Below are 19567 nucleotides of genomic sequence, written 5' to 3'. Positions count from 1 at the left end.
CGAACCCCTGAATCCTGAGATGCCTCAGGCAGACAAGCACAGAGCACCACGGGGCCCTGAGGTGGCCTCCGGGCCGGGCGCAGTCAAGGTTGGCGGGAGGGAGCCCTTTTCCGCTCTCGCCCGTGCAGCCGGGGAAGCAGGCCCCGGTCCGCCCCAGCACCCGGGAGTCTGGCTGGAAGTTAGCACGGCTGCCTTAAGGGACTGTTTTCTTTCCCCTCTGGTGAGTGAAGCCAGTTTTTACTAATGCTGCTTCCTTTTGACACAAATGTATTTACCCAGAAAAGCCCAAGCTGACTTAAACAACGACGTTAGGCAGGTAACGGAGCAAGTGCCACAGGAACACGGTGAAAACTGCGAGATCAGGAGGGAGACTCAGCTGGGACGCCCTGTGTCTGTGGGCACCTGGGCGAAATGGCACCAGCCTGGGCCCGGGGGACAAAGGCACACTCCACCCCTACCCTCTAGGGAGTTACTGAAGCAGAACAAGGCCGGGCGGGTGCTGTGACCGCTCGGGAACCAGAGAGGGGACAGGCACCGCAGGACAAGGGCCTCACCTGCGGGCAGCGCCCGGTGGATCTTGCAGACCTTCCGGAAGCACTCCCCGCTATAGTCTTCCAGCGGCGTCCGCTTGTTAAAATGCACCGTCACCGGGAACTGCCTGGACTCAACCTGCCAAGGACGCCCAAGGAGGCATGGGGTCGGGGGTCGGGGGTCGGGAGGGTGACCTGAGCCCAGGCCCGGGCCCTGCCTCTCTCTTGAAATTTCTGATCCCAAAGTCTCCGTCTGGTGCTACCAGCTCTGTAACACCTGCCCCACCCCGTCCGTCTCCCCCACGGCAGGTGTCCCACGCTCTGTCGCAGCTGACAGAGGGGCCCCACTTCACGTGGCTGCCCCGAAACCCTGGCCTGGGTGGTACCTTGATGACCAGGGGTGGCTGGGCGAAGAGCCGCTGGTTCTGGGTGAAGTCCTCCACCCGCAGCGTGGCCGACATAATGAGCAGCTTCAGCGGCAGGTGCCTCTGGGGGACGACAGCCCCGGGGACCCACGGCCACCCGGGGACAGGAATGGTGACGGTGGGGTCGGGGGGACTTCTGCCGTCCCAGCTGGCTTGCGTCCAGCCCCCGCCCTCTACCCCCAATTCTGGTTGCCAGAGAGCCCAGAAAAAGTGGAAGCAACGAGCAGACAGTAGGATCTGCCTCTCCTGGGGTTGCGGCTTGTTAACAGCGCCCTGAAGATCCCCCAGAGTTAAGCCCTGATGGTGTAAGGTGAGCCGGGAGGGCTGAGCCTGGGGTCCACATCGCCCCCGGGCACAGCAGTTGCAGCTGCCACCAGCCCCTACCCAACATCCTGACAGTCTGTTCCGAGGTTCGGGGAGGAGCAGCCTGGCCCAGGGGAGCGTGTGGTGGGGGCTCCTGGCTCCCAGCCCCCTCGGCAGCACCTGATGTGGCTCATGGTGAGCTCTGCCCTCCAGCCCTTGGAAACTGTCTTTTGAGGCTAGTAAACTCCAAACCCCAAATTCAGTGTCTTTGGTGAACAAAAGCCAAGGAGAAAGGCGAAGAGCAGACCAAAGACCCCATCTCCTCCCCACAGTGACCTCCCCAGGCGGCCCCACCCCGGGCACCTCCCTGGCCCCACCTGTCCTCTCCGCCTCCCTCACTCTGCTCGGCCACCCTAGGCTTCCTGACAGCCCTCAAGACACAAATCGAGACCACTTCACCTCTCCTAGGATGGCGAGGACTAAAACAATGGAAAATCACAGTGTTGGGGGGATGGGAACTGGCAGCCTGTACACTGCTGATGGGAACGTAAGCCGGGGAAGGTGGTCTGGCAGATGATTCAAATGGTTCAACGCAGAGCTCCCGTGAGACCCAGCAATTCTGCTCCTGGACGCAGGTCCGAGAGAAAGGAAACTCGTCCACACAGAGACCCGGACACGAATGTTCATGAGCCAGAACGTGGAAGAAGCACAGATGTCCATCAAGAGATGGATGGGTATGTAAAATGTGGTCCATCCACCCTCTGGACTATTATTCAACCATAAAAAGGAGTGAAGCACTGACACGTGCTACAGTGTGGATGGACCTTCCAAACGTGCTAAGTGACAGGAGCCAGACACAGAAGGCCACGTGTCGTGCGACTTCATTTCTGTGACATATCCAGAATAGATAAATCCAGAGACAGCAAGTAGACTAATGGACACTTTGAGATGAGGGGAGTATGGGAGAATGGGGGGGCAGCTGAAGGGCACCTGGGCTTCTTTTCAGGGTGATGAAAATACTTGAAAATTGATTGTGGTGATGGTAGAACACGCTGGAATATGTGAAAAGCCACCGAAATGTATACTTTAAATGCATCAATTAGACAAAATAAAGCTCTTTACAAAAACAAAAAAAGCGGATACCAAGCCAACTCGTGCCCCAGGGCCTTTGCACCTGCTATTCTCAATACTCAGGATCTCCTCCCACCAGTAGCCCCTGCTCACTCCCTCACTTCCTTCAGTCCCTGACTCCAAGGCCACCCTCCCAGGGAGGACTTCTCTCACCACCAACCCTCCACCTTCTCCCTGGTACCGTCCCTCTCCCTGGCTTTGTGCGTCACCAGCTCATAGGCTTTCTGAGTTTGCTTACGGTCAGCTGCCCTCACTAACATGAAACCTCCAGGAGGGCAGTCACCTGTGTCCTGTTCACAGTCACGTGCCCAGGCCTTGAAGTGGCCTGGCACATAGCACACACAGAACTGACGTCTGTTTGATAAAGATACTGTGTTTGCAAGAACTGGGCACAATAAAGGGTCATCCTCTCAGCAGGGGCTGGAGTAGGATGGCTCCATGGAGCCCCACCCCGGGGGGCATCCCTTGGACGTTCACCTTCTGCCTGATCGGGGAGTGGGGGAGGTGGAGGGAGAGGCTGACACCACGCCAGGTGCAGGGCCAGAGTCTCAGAGCACGTGAAGCACAAAAGCTAGGCTGGGTGGCCCCACCAGCTCTGCAGATTCCAGAGACCTGGCTGGAGTGTTAATGTTGGCTTCCGTGGGGCCTGGCCAACCAGGAACTACTTGCTTTACCCTCTTGCTTTGGATGGAGGGAAGGGTGACAGCTGACAAGGATGGACCCAGGATCCCAACAGGGTCGAATCGCACAGGGGCTGTTTACACCATGACCGCCCCCCACACCGGACCATAGCATCCTGTCCCGGAGACCCTCTCATGGCAGCAGCCCAGGTGTGGATGGGCGTGGGCTGTGGCAGCCATGGCCTGGGTCTCGGGGCTCCCCAGCACCCCTGCCTACCTTCTCCCGGAGACACACAATGCGGGACAGGAGGCCAATGAGGATGTCTGTGTACACGCTTCTCTCGTGGGCCTCGTCAATGATCACCACCTTGTACTTCCGCAGCAGGAAGTCCTGGGAGGGGAGGTCCACGGGGGTGAGGCCTGAGCACCCTAGGATCACTGCACACCCCAGAACTCCCACTCAAGGAGCCCCTCGGGCAGCCAGCGAGGATCCTGGAGCGCTCAGAATGGCGGGGGGCAGGGCTTAGGCAAGTGGCTTCACCTCCTGGGCCTGTTTCTTCATCTGTAAAATGGGACTACAGGACCCACCTCATGAGGTAACAGTCAAGTTTCCATGACATTTACTATCTATTGAGTACACAGCACGGGGCCTGGAGCCCAGCAGAGAAACTGCTAGAGAAAAGGCAGCTATCATCTGTTAGAACTGGACGCCTCTGGGGTGGGGAGGGCAGGCAGGACGCAGGGACAAGGAGCTGTTGGGCGGGGACTGAGGGTAACAGGACAGCACATGACACACAAAAAGGGGCCGTGTGACTCCAAAACACAGCCACCTTCCCGGGTGACCCTGGCTGGCCTTGGGGCAGAGGAGGCAGGGGTCATCCCTCCCCTCCGCAGAGATACCCCTCCTCCCCGGGGGACGTCATACGGCCAGTGTGCCTTTGTCTAATGCATAAGGTCTGTGAGCCAAACCACAGTAAAGACACGAGTTCACGGTTCACGAGTGCCTACTAGGCGCTGTGCTAAGGCGCTCTCGTGCATGCCACACGATTTTTGTTTCAAAACAATTAGGAGGAAGGTACCAGCTTGCAGATGAAGAAACTAAGGCTCAGAGAGGTTAAGTAACTTGCCCAAGGTCACACAGTGGCCAGGTGGCACACAGTGCTTTGCCAACATCTGGCACGCCAGCTGCTGACATCCCAGCCCCCACGCTCACCAGCCTTGCTTTGTGGTACAAGACGAGCAACCGACCTTCTGGATTTCCTTGAGCAAGACGCCATCTGTCATGAACTTGATTCTGGTCTCTTCCGTCACATTTCCTTCATACCGGATCTGATAGGAGACCACCCTGCGGGGACAGGCTACGGCTCAGGGCGGTGAGGCCCCCAGCGCTGCAGCTGCTTGGGGCTGCGGCCACGTGGCCACTCCAAGGCGGGCAGCGGAGCAGGCCTGGCCCCACCGGGCAGGCGGCCAAGGGCAGAGCCCACCAGCACCCTCAGCAAGGCCCAGACACCTGCCCACCCCACCTCCCTCCCCCGGACCCTGGCCGCCAGTGTGAAGCCGTCACGAAGCCAGGGGGGCTGTCACGGCCAACTGCAGGGCATGACAATTAACATGTGCATGGACCTCCGCCAGAGCCAGACCTGAGCAACCAACTGAAAAGGCTTTTTAGGAGACAGCCCGGGAAGCGTGAACACGGACTGGAAGACACTCGGGAGTTACGATCTACCCTCTAGTTATGGCAACAGTATTGCAGTTATGTTTTAAGAGTCTTTAACTTAAAAAAAAAAAGGCTTGATATTTCAGATACACACAGTGAAACACTGAGGGTGAGACTGGCTCCTCAACAGCTGAGGGCAGGGTGTGGGGCACAGTCGGAGCAAAGCTGGTCACGAGGTGACAGCTACTGGAACGGGGCTCAGGTACAGGAGGGCTCATTATACCTGTCTTTGCGCTTTCGTATATGTCTGGAAGTTTCACGCTAAAATGTCAAATAAAGAGGATGAAAAAAGGCAGCTTTGTATGTATTGTCATTTTTAAGACGTGCATTGAAATGGAACAGGAAAGGCAGAGGAGAGCGTGAACAGTATGAACCGTCCGTGTAGCAGTCAGACGGGGAGAAATACAGACACACAGGCTGCCTGTCTGCACACAGAACTGCCTAGAAGGACCACAGGAAACATGCAGTGGTGGCTGCCCTGGGAGTGCAAACAGAACAATTACCTGCTCCCCAATGCCCTGCCGGCTGGAGGGGTGGGGGAAGGTGGGCGGCTGTGCCAAGAGCCAGGACGGGCCTGACCCACGGCAGGTCCTGCTCAGTAAACAGCTGATGGCAGGGCAGATGAGGGTCCCCTCCTTCTGTGTAATTCTGTGCTTTCTGAGCCTCTGGCCACGTTGGACCTGCTACCCCTTCAAGCCTGAAGTTGACAGTCTGGGCTGCAGCCCAGGTGTCTGCGTTACAAACACAAGTGCTACGCTCTGTTCCAACTGCTTTCCAATGCAAGTCCTGCAGCCTTACTGCCAGGAAAGGATTTTCATTTTGGAAGCTTGAGTTATAAATTAACCTGGCAACGCTAATCGCCACCTGCCTGCCTTTGGCCACCCGCTGCTCTGCTCTGCCCTCAAGCCCCTCTGAGGGCCATTCTGTCCCCCCAGTACAGCATGTGGGAAGGAGAGGCGAGGGCCTGCTGGCATGTCCCTGTTCCACGGCCCCCTGAGCAGGAGGATCCCGCTGTCCTTCCCCGTGTGTAGGAAGCCCTCTCGTCCAAGGACAGCCCTGTGCTTAGATGCAGAAGTGGTGCTCCCACCCGGTGCCCCAGGAGAACGAGGGCCTGCGTCACTGCTCAGCTCCTCCTGGACAGCGGACCCCCAGGCAGGGCCGGAAGACCACCCCCAGCCCTCCCCCAATGGGCAGAGCCCTTACCGTTGTGACAGATTCATCTCCTTGGCCACCCGCTGGGACATGGCCACGGCGGCCACTCGGCGGGGCTCCGTGACCCCGATGATGCTGTTGTCGCTGGGGGAGAACACAAGGCATCAACAGGGCTTGGCCCACCGTCTGCCCCAAAGTCACATGCGGCTCCAGACGTGGCCCTCACCAGGGGCGTCAGGACACACCACCAGGCCAGGCACCTCAGCATCGCTGAACAGCCAAAGGGAATGGCCCACAGGTCAGCGCATAGGAGATGCTCTGGTACACGGTGCAGAGAGAGCCAGGCAGCCGCAAATGGGAACGAGGCCCGGGTGGGCCTGGGCCAGCAGCTCGGTGGCCTGGCCTGACTCCACTGAGCACGTGCTCCTCCAGACACAGAACCCACCAAGGGGGGCGGGTGGCTGGGTTCCAGGGGAAAACAGTTGAGGCAGCAGGCCCGAGGCTGCTCTCCCTACAAAGGCCTGCTTACAGCGTGGCGTCGGGGCCGGCGTCGGGGATCCTGGATTTCACTCCCCGACAGGTAAGAGGGGCTCGCTGCACCTGGACGGTTTGTGCAGGCAGTGCGGTTTCTGCAGACACCTGCTCTTCTCTGGGGAGTTAGGAATTTGGAAGGTGCCAGGCAGAGGGCGCCTATGTGACCAGCCCCCAATGAACACCCTGGGTGCCAAGCCTCTACTGGGCGTCCCTGGCAGAGGACACTTCACACGTGTTGTCACAACTTGTCACTGGGGGATTCAGCGTGTCCTGTGTGACTCCCCCAGGAGAGGGCTTTGGAAGCCAGTGCCTGGTTCCCCTGGACTTCACCCTCACACGCCCTTCCCTTTGCCAAGCTGTGCTGTGTCCTTCCCTGTAGTAAGTCACAGCCATGAGCACCACCAAGTGCTGGGTCCCAGGAGTCCTCCTTGCAAATCACTGAACCTGGACGTGGTCGTGGGGACACCGACACACTTGGGTGGAAAAGGGCTACAGGAGGGGACAGCACGCCCCTCACACCAGGGACTGACCTAAGAGTTTCACATGGATTCAGTCATTTCATCTACATAACAAACAGGTGCAGTGATGCCCCCATCCCATGGCTGAGGAAACTGAGGCCCAGAGAGGTTCAGCAGCTTGCCCGAAGTCACGCAGCATGTAAACAACAGAGCCAGAATTAGATCCCAGGAGCCCAGACTCCTGACAACTTTGGGGGACCAGGCCTCACTGTGACCCGCGCGCCCCGCAGAGGGCCAGCCCCCACCTGCTGTAGCCTGCTTCGTACAGAAACTGGGGCACTTGGGTGGTCTTCCCGCTGCCAGTCTCGCCACACACGATGACGATGGGGTGCTCGGCCACTGCCTCCATGATCACTTGTTCTTCAGAGAGAATCGGGAGCTTCAGCCGTTCTTCCTGGCAAGAGAGAGGAAGTCAGCACTCACGGAGTGGGGGTTGGAGGGGGGGCCGTCCCCTGCGGAAGGGAAGAGGGGACGAAGGGGTGGTGATAAAGGCGGCTGACACCCGTCTCAACAGCCCTGACCCTGTGCCGGGCACCCGGTCGTCAGCCCTACAACAGCCCTGGGTGGTGGGTATGGCTAGTCCCCTTTTCCAAACGAGGAAACCGAGGCATAGAAGGCGATGCAACCTGCTCAGACCCTGGGATGCCCTCTGCACCCTCAGCCCCTCACCACGCTGAGCTGGGCACCTAAGTCCTATCTCAAACGCCAGAGCGGCCAACCTGCATTTCGGGGGAGCGGTTCACAGGGATGAAGACGGCAGGCTTCACTGGGGGCCTGGCCAGCGTGGAGGCTGCTGTGGGGGGAGCTGACGGAGGGGCAGGGGTGCTGGGCGGACCGCTGGGCACCGGGCTCTGGTCTCCAGCCCCTGGCGGGGCTGGTGGCAGATGTGCTGTGGCTGTCCCTGCAGCAGCCTCCACCCGCTCGGGAGCTGGGGCCTCCTCAGGTTTGGACTCCACTGAGGACTCAGACTCCTCCTCTTCTGCCTCTTCACGGCGGCGCTTCCGGTGGGCCCCGCTGAGGCTGCTGACCTTCACCTGACCCTGGGCTGCAATCTCGTCAGGCTTCCTGCCAGGAGAGCCAGACGTCAGAACCAGGGACTGGCCCGTCCGCCTGAGGCAGCTCTGGATTGCTGAAGGCTTATCAGAGGCCAGGACTCAAAGGCCATGTCCCCTCCAGCCTCAGGGCCTTTGCACCTGCTGTTCACGCCCCCTGCAGATAACATCTCCCTCACTTCACTCAAACATACTTCTCGACCCTACAGTCCCAAACACCCCTCCCACCCCCCTCCACCCTCTCCTCCCTGCTTTCTTTTCTTAGTGCTTACCAGCCCTAGACAAATACGTATCTGTCTGATTACTGCCCACCTCCCCACCACTACAATGTAAGCTTCTTAAGGGAAGACATTTTATTTGTGTGCACTGCTCCATCCCTAGGGCCCAGAGGAGAGCCAGAGATGTGGTTTGCACTCAATAAGCAGCCGTTAAATGCACAACGAGGCTGACGGGCCAGCACTGGACATGAACAGAGCAGGCCAGGTGTAAAACAGCACTGAGGGGGGCTTGGGCCGAGGGGAGCACACGGGCTCCATCTACGGCCGGCTGCCCTGCGGGAATGTCAGCCGATGCAGCCAGATAATCCAACTGGTCAAGAACAGGTAGGAATCTCCATTTTAATGTGAGATCTCCTGATTCTTCAAGGTTGGCTGTATTGGGTTGAAGAGTATCTCCCCAAATTCACAGGCCACCCAGTTAATCAGAGTGCAACCTTATTTGGAAATAGGGTCCTTGCAGATGTAACTGAGATAAGGTCACCCTGGATTAGGGCGCACCCTGAATCCAATGACTGGTGTCCTTATAAGAGAAAATAGAGACCCAGACACAGAGAGGCGGCGGCCACGGAAGACACACAGAGACACGCAGGAGGGGCGCTGTGTGATGATGAGACAGAGACTGGAGCGATGTGTTTAAAATCCAAGGACTGCTGGCACCACCAGAAGCCGGGAGAGCAACGCGGAACAGACTCTCCAGCCTCCAGAAGGAACCGATCCTGCTGACACCTTGACTGGGTCCCCTTGTTTTAGGGCGCCCAGTTTGGGATGACTTACCGCAGCCCTGGGAGGCTCACACGTTGGAAAAAGATCCAAATGCCTTAATGACGCCGTATCAACCAAACAACACCTGCTAACGGGCTAATCCTTGACTGCCCGATGGCAATTTCTCACCTACTCATCCAGGAAAAGCGGGAAGGGCCTGTACTGCTGGACTCGTACCGCACGACAACCCCAGCGTCACTGGGGTCAGGAGCTCTGCTGGCCTGGGCACTGGAGGACGTTCAGTGGCATCTGAGGCCTCTACCCACACGCAGGTCACTGCCCGTGCAGCCTCTCGTGACCCCAGAAGACTCCACGACCTGTGAGGCCCCCCCAGGAACCCCGGCAGGAGGGACGGGCTTCAGGGAGGAGCTGGCCGACTCACTCTTTGGCGCGGTACATGCGGTCCCCGGTGCCCAGCTTGGACGTGGTGTAAAAGAGTCTCATCTCAGCTTCTGAGACCTGCACTTCACTCAATTTCTGTAGCATCTCTGCTCGCTGGGGAAGGAAACGAATGTGTTATGCATTCGGCATCACAACCTCTCTTCAGAAGGGAAGTGAGACTCTAAATAAAACTCCAGCATCACTAACACCTACAAGTCTTTTTTAACCGAAGGTCAAACTGCAATTGCGTGGCTTCATGGCATTCTTAACGCCAACAGACACTTGAGCTCGGGATGGCTTCTCAGCCTCTTACGGGGTCTGGGGCTGGATAAACAAGGCTCTCTTGGCACCGTGGGGCATCATAAGAGAAGGTTATCGACTATTCTGATGCCGATCCAGGGCAATGGAAGAAAGCAAGCAGGGCCCATCTGCATAATGCAAGACTCCCCAGCAGTTAGCACCAGGAAGGGACAGCTCTGCGTGACGGCGAGTGGTCCCCATGCCGCCTTGAGTAAGGCAGTGAGCTGGGGTGGGCCCAGCTGGTTTCTTCCCCCTGGGTGAACAATTCATGACTTTCTGTTTCGTTATTCTTACAATTACACAGACACTTCGTATGTGCTTTTATACGTATATATACATTTCATAATCAATAAAAGAAAAAACAAGGTTCAGATCAGCAAGAAAAGATACTAGCAGGCTTTAAATAGGACGCGGTCACGGGGAAATGAGTCTCCCCTGGATAAAGGGCCCTGGGGAGCAATAATCAGCGCTGCTAACAGGAGTTTCCCAGTGGACACGGCGGCCTGTGTGGGCACCTGGCCAGAAAGACTGGCAGGAGGGAGTTTCTGCAAGCCTCTAGATCGGGGTCTCTCAGCCTCCACACCACTGACATTTAGGGCCACGTGGCTTTTGTCGTTCTGCAGCATTCCAGGCCTCTGGCCCGCCAGATGCCAGCAGCACCCCCCAAATCGTCACAACCCCCAGTGTCTCCAGGCATGGTCACATGTCCCCGGGGTGGGGGGCAAAACTGTCCCAGGCGAGAGTCACTGCCCCAGACCCATTAATTACCAATTAAATTTATGGGAGATTCAGAGGGTGGAGGAGCATGCTTATACCACAGGGATAAAATTTTTTAAATCCAGACCATGGGAAAGTCTAAAAGACAAACAACCCAATCTCTTCAACAAATGCTAGGGGGAAAGACAAGAGGTGGGGGTGGGGAGCATCTGTGAAACAATTAGAAATTTGACCATTTACAGGATAGTTGGCGGTATTTTGAAAAAAATTTAGATGTGCTAATGGCACTGAGGTTATTTGAAACAGTCTTAATTGTATTTTTTTAAGTTAATTTTTTTTCTTTTATTTTATTATTTTAAGGGGGAAGGTAATTCGATTTCTTTTTCAAATGAGGGAACTGGGGATTGAACCCAGGACCTCGCGCTTGCTAAGCAAGCGCTTACCACTGAGCTACACTCTCCCCTGAAACAGTCCTTATTGCAGAGATGCAAACTCAGGGATAAAATGCTGCGGACATGGGTTGAATCGTGGTCTCCCCCCACCAAAGCTATGTCCATGTCCCAGAATGTGGTCTTATTCGGAAAAGGGGCTTTTTAAAGTTCTGAGTAATTAAGTTAAAGATCTCAAGGTGAGATCCTCGATTATCCAGGTGAGACCTAAATCCAAAGAGTGAATTTACAGGGGGATCCACTCCCCTGAGTGTCTACACACGGGAGCAAGCCACATGAAGACAGAGGCAGAGGTTGGAGGAATTCGGCCACAAGCCAAGGACCACCTGGAGCCACCAGAAGCTGGAAGAGGCCAGGTAGGGTCCTCCCCTAGAGCCTTCGGAGGGAGCACGGCCCTGCCCGCACCTTGATTTCAGACTTCTGGCCTCCAGACCGATGAGAGAACACATTTCCATTGTTTTAAGCCACTCAGTTTGTGGCTGTTTGTCCAGGCAGCCACAGAAACTAGTAGAGACTGATGCTGGCTGGACTCTGACCCTCGGGGTGGGAAAGTGACCAGCAGTGGAGGTGACCGAGGTGGATCGTGGGCCGACAACCGCTGGGGCTGGTGACAGGGACACGGGATTTCGTGATGCTACTGTCTCTACTACTGAATATGTTTGGATGTCTCATTACAAAATTTTCTCTTTAAAAAAATACTGAGCAAAAAAGGTTAAAATTCTCCAGAATAAAGTTAAAAAATATATAACACAAAATGATCGGGGGGGGGGGAAATAGTGAGCATGTTGATAGACTGACTCCGTTTAACACTTGGACCTCCACAAACCTGGACCCCTGACCCCGGCTGACAGACACCCAGGCAGTGTGCCCCCCGACTCAAGGGTTTGAAGGTTCTGGAGCTGAGTGTCTATAAGGGGCGCTAGCCACATGTGGCTATTTGCATTTAAACTAATTAAAACTAAATCACATTAAAAATTCAATTCCTCGGCCAGGCTGGCCACATCTCAAGTGTTCAATAGCCACACGTAGCTGGTGACCACTGTACTGGACGCTGTAGACACAGCACATGTCCCTCATTCTGGAAAGTGCAATGGGACGGTCCTGCTACAGAGACCCCGGCCTGGAGGGCCGCGTGCAGACCCTGACTGGCGCGCACCTGGCTCTTCTTCTCCTTCTGGTCTACGATTCTCTGCAGCATCTTCCGCTGCTTCTTGGTCAGGGGCTTCTTCTCCTTCTTGGACAGGGGAGGGGCTCTGGTCTTCTTTTTCTTCTTCCCGGGCAGGACCAGCGCGTTACTTGCATCAACTCCTTTCAACGTGCCCTGATCTGAAAAGACACACTTGCCTGACCCACAGCCCTGGAGGCCAGAGCGCAGATGCCTGGGATTCTCAAGATTCAGCATTGATGCCATTTTTCCTCTGGGGAGGCCCTCCTGCCCTCCAGTGTGAGCCCCCGCACAAGAATGGGGGTGCAGGTCCATCAAGGGTGCCCCCACCTCTGACTCAATCCACCTGCCCAGCACCTGCCATGGGACAGCCTCCACGGTGGGCCTGGCACCTACATCCTAATGTTGGGGGAGAGGGATGGGGGTATCCGGCAAGGAGGTTCCAAGCTGCAACACGGCTTCGCTCTGAGCGGGGGCCTGCTTCCAGCGTGTCTGTGAGGTCAAAACTGTCGTTACAGTAATTCTACGACATTCTCTTACTAGGGGTGCAGTGGACTAAGTACTCAGCTTGTGTCATATCTATTTTTAAACTGAAAGTATACAATCTAGACCAAAATCCAGCTCTCTTACTACTCAAACCTACTGCAACACCTTGGGGAGGAGGGGCCTTGGGAGCACCTACTTCTCTGCCAGACAGCCAGTGCTGTGGCTGCCACATGGGTGGCGTCTGCATTTTATTAACTGCTCAGGCTTTGTGTGTCTCATGACTTTACCAAGGGTAGGAAAAGCTGTGTGATCCTCATTAAGAAGAATGCGACAATGCGGGGAGGGTAGAGCTCAGTGGTAGAGCGCGTGCTTAGCAGGCATGAGGTCCTGGGTTCAATCCCCAGTACCTCCATTACAATAAATAAATAGAGACCTAATTACCTGCCCCCACAAAAAAAAGAATTAAAATAAAAAATTTTTAAAAAGGAGACAATTTTATGCAATCCAAGCCACCCATTCTGCAGTTCTCAAATAAACAATTAAAAGGGGAGTTGGGGGCGGGGGGCTGCGTACAGCAGCATTTTCCAGAGGCTCCAGATCGTGTAACATGCTGTTGCTCTGCCCACTACAGGAGCGTGTATTTGTATACGTTTGGGTTTCACAATTTCTCAGTTTTAATTTCTAATATGGCAAATATCAACACAACCCACACTAACAAAGGCACTTTGGGGCCCTCAATTTTTAAGAATGTAAAAGGGTCCTTGGTAGAAAAAATGTTCAGAACCACTGTGCTATAGAAAAAACAAAAGGCGGGGAGGGGGTATGTGCTAAAAATAAAAATAAGAAAGAGGGTGATGATATCAGACAGGTGGTTGGGGAAGGTGTTTTATAAGCTCCCTCCGGCCCTGAGGAAGGCAAGGATAAATGGAGATGTCTTGTTCTGGGGTGAGAAGCAACTCTCCCCAAATCTTTGGGTCTAAGAGACCTCAAGCCCCTCTGCTCTGATCATCCAACTGTCACCCAGGGGTCTTCTGCGTTCTTAGAGGTGCCCTCTCATGTCCTGAGCTGTCACCGCTATTACAACGGATGACACCCACCACAGGTCACGTCACATCTCCACAGCCTGCCTTTACTTTTCGAAGCAGTCTCATTTCCGTCACAGACACATTCTCCCCAAATGCCACCTCCACAACTCTCACAGCAGGTAGGATGGCTATTACTGCTGGACCCATTTGACAGCTGAGAAGACAGAGGCACGGAGATGTCAGGTGACCTGCTTCAACTCCCAGCCTATCCCTGCACCTTCTGAGGAGGGAATTCAGACTCCAGATTCCCACCCTGACAACCTTTCCCTCAGCCTCACTGCCTTTGGGTCCAACAAGAGTGTGGAAGTGGGGGCTGATGAGTGGGTTGAGGGAAGCCATCTTCTCCAGGGGTCCTGGCTCACTGGCTCGCCCTCCCTCCCTCCACCTCACACCTCCCTAACACCTAGATCGGCTTGGACCTCAGGGAACACATATAAGGATAGGTCCCATTTTGGAAATGTGTCACATTTCAGGGGCCTGCAAGACAAGTGAACCTGCTCAATCACTTCACCCCAACTCTCCCCTAAAACTGGCCCCGTCAAAGTCTTCGATGGCCTCCCAGTGTTACATCCAGTGGTCCTCTCCCTCCCTCCCTGACCCCCCAGCAACAACTGACACGGACGGTGGGTCCTCCTCGTGGGCCCTGGACAACCACACTCTCCCAGCGCTCTCCTCCCACCTCACAGGGCTGGACTCATTCCCCTGCACGAGCCAGCCCAGTCTTCGGGCTTTAAATAAATGCCATCTAGACGCAGATGATTCCAAACTGCTCTCTCCTTTGGACTTGCCTCTCTTGAGTGTCTGAGCCAGCAGCTGCCTGCCTGCCCTTCTACTTGGATATCTAACAGGCACCCAAACCACTCATATCCAAAACCAGGCTCTTGGTCTCCCCACAAGAATGCCCACCCCAGCCTCCTCCAGCCACTGGACCCCGTGCCTGGGAGTCGTTCTTGAGATTTCCTTTGTTCTTGTCCACTCAGCCAGCAAACCCTGTCAGCTCCACCTTCAAAATACATGCTGAATCCAACCACCTCTCACCTCTACTGCTGCCTCCCTGGTCCAAGCATCAACTCCATCTCCCTGATTCTTTGCCCTCTACTGCTTTTCCTCAATACAGCAGCCAAAGCGATGCTGTCACAACATAAGTCCACCCTGTGTCCCTCCTCCGCTCTAAACCCTGCAGGGTCATAGTCCTCACCAGGACCCAGGAGGCCCTACAGGATCCTGTCCTCATGTTAAATTTCATCTCCACTGAGCCATTCTGGCTGCCTTTAGGTCTTAAGAAAGGATTCAATGCTTTCTCAGTGGGGTCTTCCTGGCCCATCCTATGGAAGAACACTGCACCCACGCAAACACCTCTTCTGCTTCATTTCTTTAGTATTTATATCTGCACAACATTCTATATAGTTTGTGTTTATCTTTGCTTATCTCCTCCCAGAAGCATCTACTCTCTGCAGGGCAGGGATTTTTTCTTTAATCTCCTCCTCAGTTACTCTCCCAGAATAGTGCCCAGCACACAGTAGTCGTTCCTAATAAAAAGGAGTCTGAGCAGAAATGTCAAGCAGTCTGGAGCCAAGAAGACAGGTCTGGGCTGAAAAATACAAATTTAGGAGTCAAAACACTCCCCTTCCCAAGTAGCCAAATTAATATTAGTAGATAATTCCGATTTAGGGACTCTGACCACACCGCTGTGAGAACAGCCCTGGGCTTAAACTGGGGCCTCTGAGGGGACCTGTTAGGGAGGTTATAGTCAGAGCCATCAGAATGGATGGAATTACCTTATTTTCTTGCCCAAATTCCCCATGTTGCTATACTAGAACTGGACCCCACTGGAAAGAAACTCCAGGTATTGTTCCAAATTCAGTTAAAACGAAACAGTCACTAGTGTCCCCGCTCCTCTGGATCATCTGAGGTGGGGGGTGGTCTCTCTGGTCCCCCTCGCCAGAGTCGCAGAGGCAGGGCACTGACCGGGAGCCCTTCGTCCCGGAACAGCCCGCCCTGGCCCCGAGGCCGTGATTGGTCCATGCCCCGAAACCCACCCCCAGTCCCGGGACTCCTTACCTTCCAGTTCCACCCGCACGGGGGGCGGCTCGGGAGGGCCCTTCGAGGGGCCCGGGGCCGCCTGCTGGCGCCCCTTGATGTTGTACCTCCGACGCAGCTTTCCCATGGCGCCCCGACCTTACTCTGCACCGGCCGCCAGCACAAACAGAACACCCTGAAACCCAACCCACGTGGGCTCCCAGACCGCGGGTTCAGGCCGAAAAACTTCCGGGCTGCGCTCTCGCGAGAGCTGGGATTAACTTAGCGCCCGAGGGGCGGGGCTGGAGGTGGGACCACGCTGAAAAGCGGGGCCGGGCTGTGGCGGGGGCGGGGCCAAGTTAGAAAAGGGGCGGGGCCTGAGGTCCCCTCAGAGTCCTCAGTTTAAGCCCAGGGCTGTTCTCACAGCGATGTGGTCACAGCCCCTAAATCGGAATTATCTACTAGTATTAATTTGTCTACTTGGGAATGGGAGTGTTTCGTCACCTTTAAAAATATAACCCTAGGTGGGGGAGTGGAGTATAACTCAGTGGTAGAGCTCATGCTTAGCATGCAGGAGGTCCTGGGTTCAATCCTCAGTACTTCCATTAAAAAAAAATAACCTTGCCCCAGTACAATCTTCTTTCCTCTCTTTCTTGCTTATCTGCATTTTCTGATATTCCTACAAGTAACATTAGTTGTATAGCAAAGAGGCACTAAATATTTCCATTACAGTGACAAACAGGAAAACCAAAAGAAGAAGGCATCTATTAGACAACTTTGAATTCTCATTACCACTTCGCATTGTCTGTAGCACATTCGGAAATAATATATTTTCTGAATCCTGTTACTAGCCTGGGAATAGAACGTTTATATTATGTCTCCTTTTTTCTGTTAAAAGCAGAAAACTCATTAAGGGCAAACATTTAAATTAAATCACAAAAAAGTGAAGGCACTAGGAGTTATCTTAGAATTTTAGAAAAGATGAAGTTATTTTTAAAAGTTCCTTAAAGTTACCTCCCCAGGAAAAACATTTGAATAACCTAGAAAAAGATCTGGCAGCAGAGTAGGTAAGCAATAAATAGTTGTTGACTGTAAGAATGAATAAATGAATGAAGATGTGATTGAATTTGGATAAGCTCCCCCTTTCCCCTGAAAACCAAACCCAAAAACAACCCCCACAAACACTCAGGTGGCCCATCAGAGGATTCAAATAGTATACATATGAACATGTTTTAATTTGTAAAGATTTGGGGGGAAAATTATAATAAGCATATCAAGCCTGTGTTTTCCTGGGTTTTATTGCTTACGATGATAGTGAGCCACTGTTTCTTCTTTATTTATTCAAGTAAACAAAAAGTGTGTTCATCTTAAAATTATTAGGTAGGTAATAGTACATTCTATATTTTATTCTAAAATATTATATACCAAGGGATTATCTCCAGAAAATATAAAGAACATTCTGTAAAGCAAAAAGAAAAAGACAAAAACACAACAACATGGATTTCAAATATAATGTTGAAAAAAAGCCAATCACAAAAGATCACACTTTGTGATCCCATTTACATAAAGTTCAAAAACAGGCAAAAGGAATCCCCTAAATCTTGGAGGGGACATGGAGAACCGGAGAGGACAAAGGGAGCCTTTTTTGCAAAGCTGGTAACAATCCTTTTCTCAACCCAAGGTGCTAGTTGCCTTGGGTGTTGTTTAAATTCATAGAGAGGCACCTTATGATTTGTGTATTTTTCTGTTTGGTTGCTGTACTTCTATTTAAAATTTTACTTAAAAAAAAAGAAGATAAAATATAGGGCCAGCGAATGTATGAAAAACTCACCAAGACTCCAGAAAAGTGTAAGTTTAAAAATAAGATACAATTTTTCACTTTTGGGGTTGGCAAAAATTAAGTTTTATTTTCCTGTTTATCTCTAAGAATGTCTGATTAGACATGGTTTGTTTGACTTAAAATGTAAGCAAGGCCCTTGCCTGGCATTTGGTGATTATGGTTCTTAAATTTTTTAAAACCAATGAAACTCCCTGCTTTCATTTTTTATGTCAATTACTTATTGAAGAAACTAGGTCGTTTGTCCTGTAAAATGCCCCACATTCTGGCTTTGGCTGATCGCTTCTGCCGCTACTAACTTTTCCCTCCATCCCCCCTATTTCCTGTAAACTATTGGTTACATGTGAACCACATCAAGTTAGGGCTCAGTGTTCTGGCAAGAATCCACCATAGGTGGCGCTCGTACTTCCTGCCACTAAGACTGGCGGTTCCAGGTCAGGACCACTTGGCCATTTTTGAGTTTCCCACCAACCTGCCACCTTTTGGTCTTAGTCTCTTGATGATCATCACCTGGAGGCATCATTTCATTAAGGAGTGCAAAATGATTTTCTAATTTCTGATTCTCTAATCTCTCAATCCCTCCTCACTTACTGGCAGGACTTTCCTAAAGAGAACTTTCCGTCCTCAACAGTTTTATGACATTCAAATACAGTTCTTTCACGAAGGGAAGGAAGGAGGCTTGATGCTTTTTCTTGACTTAAACATTGTAGAATGAGCGAAGACGCTGTTGCCCATGCCATCGGCAACGGTGGTCAATTACTGGGTCCCATCATAAATTCGGCGACAAATAAAATACATATAGTTAATGTTTTCCAACCAATTGCAGTCATTGTCCCTGTTGAGGCTGTTACAACTTTATAAGCTTGGGGTACGTTTTATAGGAAAGTTAAAAGTAAAAACTATTTGAAAAGAAGAAAAGGTTAAAGCCCCACCAGGTCAAGGGAGGGCTTCTAGGGGGTGGAGGCAGAGAGAGAAGTAGGTTCAGAGCCGCCCCCCGCGCCCAGGCCAGGTCGCCGGCGGGTCCCAAGTACGGGGGCGGGGCGAGGCGTGGGCAGGGCCGTCGCGCCTTTGCGCGCTGGGCGGGGCAGGTGGCGCGGCGGCGGCGGCGGCGGCGGCGGCGGCGGCGGCGCGGGTGGAGGTGCGGTGCGCGGTCCCCGAGCGCGCCAACGCGGTCCTCGCCGGAGCCGCGGCGTCCCTCCGTGTGGTCCTTACCCCTGTCGCCGATCGCGCATCCGGCCGGCCCCAGGATGGGCGCGCGCGCCTCGGGCGGGCCCCGGGCCCGGGCTGGGCTCCTGCTGCTGCTGCTGCTGCTGCTGCTTGGGCTGCTGGCCCCGGGCGCGCAGGGGGCGCGGGGCCGCGGCGGCACGGAGAAGAACAGCTACCGCCGCACGGTCAACACCTTCTCGCAGAGCGTCAGCAGCCTGTTCGGCGAGGACAACGTGCGCGCCGCTCAGAAGGTGGGCGCCGGGCCCGCGCCCGCGGTCACCTTGCCCCGGCCGCCGCGCACCTGGCGCCAGGGGCCCGCCTGGGCCGTGCGCGGCCTCCGAGGCTGCGGGACGGACCTGGCCCGGAAAGCGGGGGTGGGGGTGGGGGCCGCCGGGCTGGGGGTCGGGAGGGACCCGGCTGCGCCCCGGGGCCGGCCGCTTGTGGCCCTCCGGCCAGCGTCCGGTCTCGCGGCCCGTTCCAGCGCAGAGCCGGGGCGCAGGGCCTTGGGGTGCCCACTGTTCCACGCGGCACTTCTCCTTGGACCTTACCCCCTGGGCGGCGCGGCCCGGGCCTCCCTTGGGCTGAGCTGACGCCTGCCGCGCCTCTCATTCATTCATTCATTCATTCAACACGTTTGAATGAGCGCCTACTGTGAGCCAGGCACCGTGGCTGCTGCCCAGGGGGCGCTCTGCCCGCTGGCGCCCTCGCCCTCCCCACGCTGCAGCGCTCTCCCGAGCAACCCTGAATTTCCTCGAGCCTCGCACCCGACCCACTTCCTCCGAGCACCTTAGGCCCTCCTTCTTCTGCTTTGAAGATATTTGGGCTTTTTTTTTTTTTTTTTAAAGAAAGGGAGTAATGCATTCCGCTCCGTTGCTTTGGCAACCTGGCACAGTAAACCTG

General features: G+C 54.4%; 2 protein-coding genes across 2 annotated transcripts in view; one reads left to right on the top strand and one right to left on the bottom strand.

Moving 5' to 3' along the window:
* DHX37 (DEAH-box helicase 37) overlaps window positions 1-15875 on the bottom strand; it is a 30169-nt gene extending 14294 nt beyond the window's left edge. The window contains exons 1-10 of the mRNA XM_032471920.1: window positions 15667-15875; window positions 12026-12195; window positions 9405-9517; window positions 7650-7995; window positions 7176-7324; window positions 5930-6022; window positions 4258-4354; window positions 3287-3400; window positions 917-1018; window positions 555-669 (exon numbers count right to left, since the gene is read on the bottom strand). Coding sequence (XP_032327811.1) covers window positions 555-669; window positions 917-1018; window positions 3287-3400; window positions 4258-4354; window positions 5930-6022; window positions 7176-7324; window positions 7650-7995; window positions 9405-9517; window positions 12026-12195; window positions 15667-15772 — 1405 coding nt within the window. The 5' untranslated portion in view covers window positions 15773-15875. The remainder of the gene's footprint in view (window positions 1-554; window positions 670-916; window positions 1019-3286; window positions 3401-4257; window positions 4355-5929; window positions 6023-7175; window positions 7325-7649; window positions 7996-9404; window positions 9518-12025; window positions 12196-15666) is intronic.
* Window positions 15876-18564: 2689 nt separating this feature from the next.
* The window catches only part of BRI3BP (BRI3 binding protein), a 28857-nt gene continuing 27854 nt past the window's right edge, over window positions 18565-19567 (top strand). The window contains exon 1 of the mRNA XM_032471457.1: window positions 18565-18918. Within this exon, the coding sequence (XP_032327348.1) occupies window positions 18709-18918 (210 nt within the window). The 5' untranslated portion in view covers window positions 18565-18708. The remainder of the gene's footprint in view (window positions 18919-19567) is intronic.

The sequence above is a fragment of the Camelus ferus genome, chromosome 32 (assembly GCF_009834535.1).
Source record: "Camelus ferus isolate YT-003-E chromosome 32, BCGSAC_Cfer_1.0, whole genome shotgun sequence".
In the NCBI taxonomy this organism is placed as follows: Eukaryota; Metazoa; Chordata; class Mammalia; order Artiodactyla; family Camelidae; genus Camelus; species Camelus ferus.
This window is presented reverse-complemented; position numbering and strand designations above follow the sequence as displayed.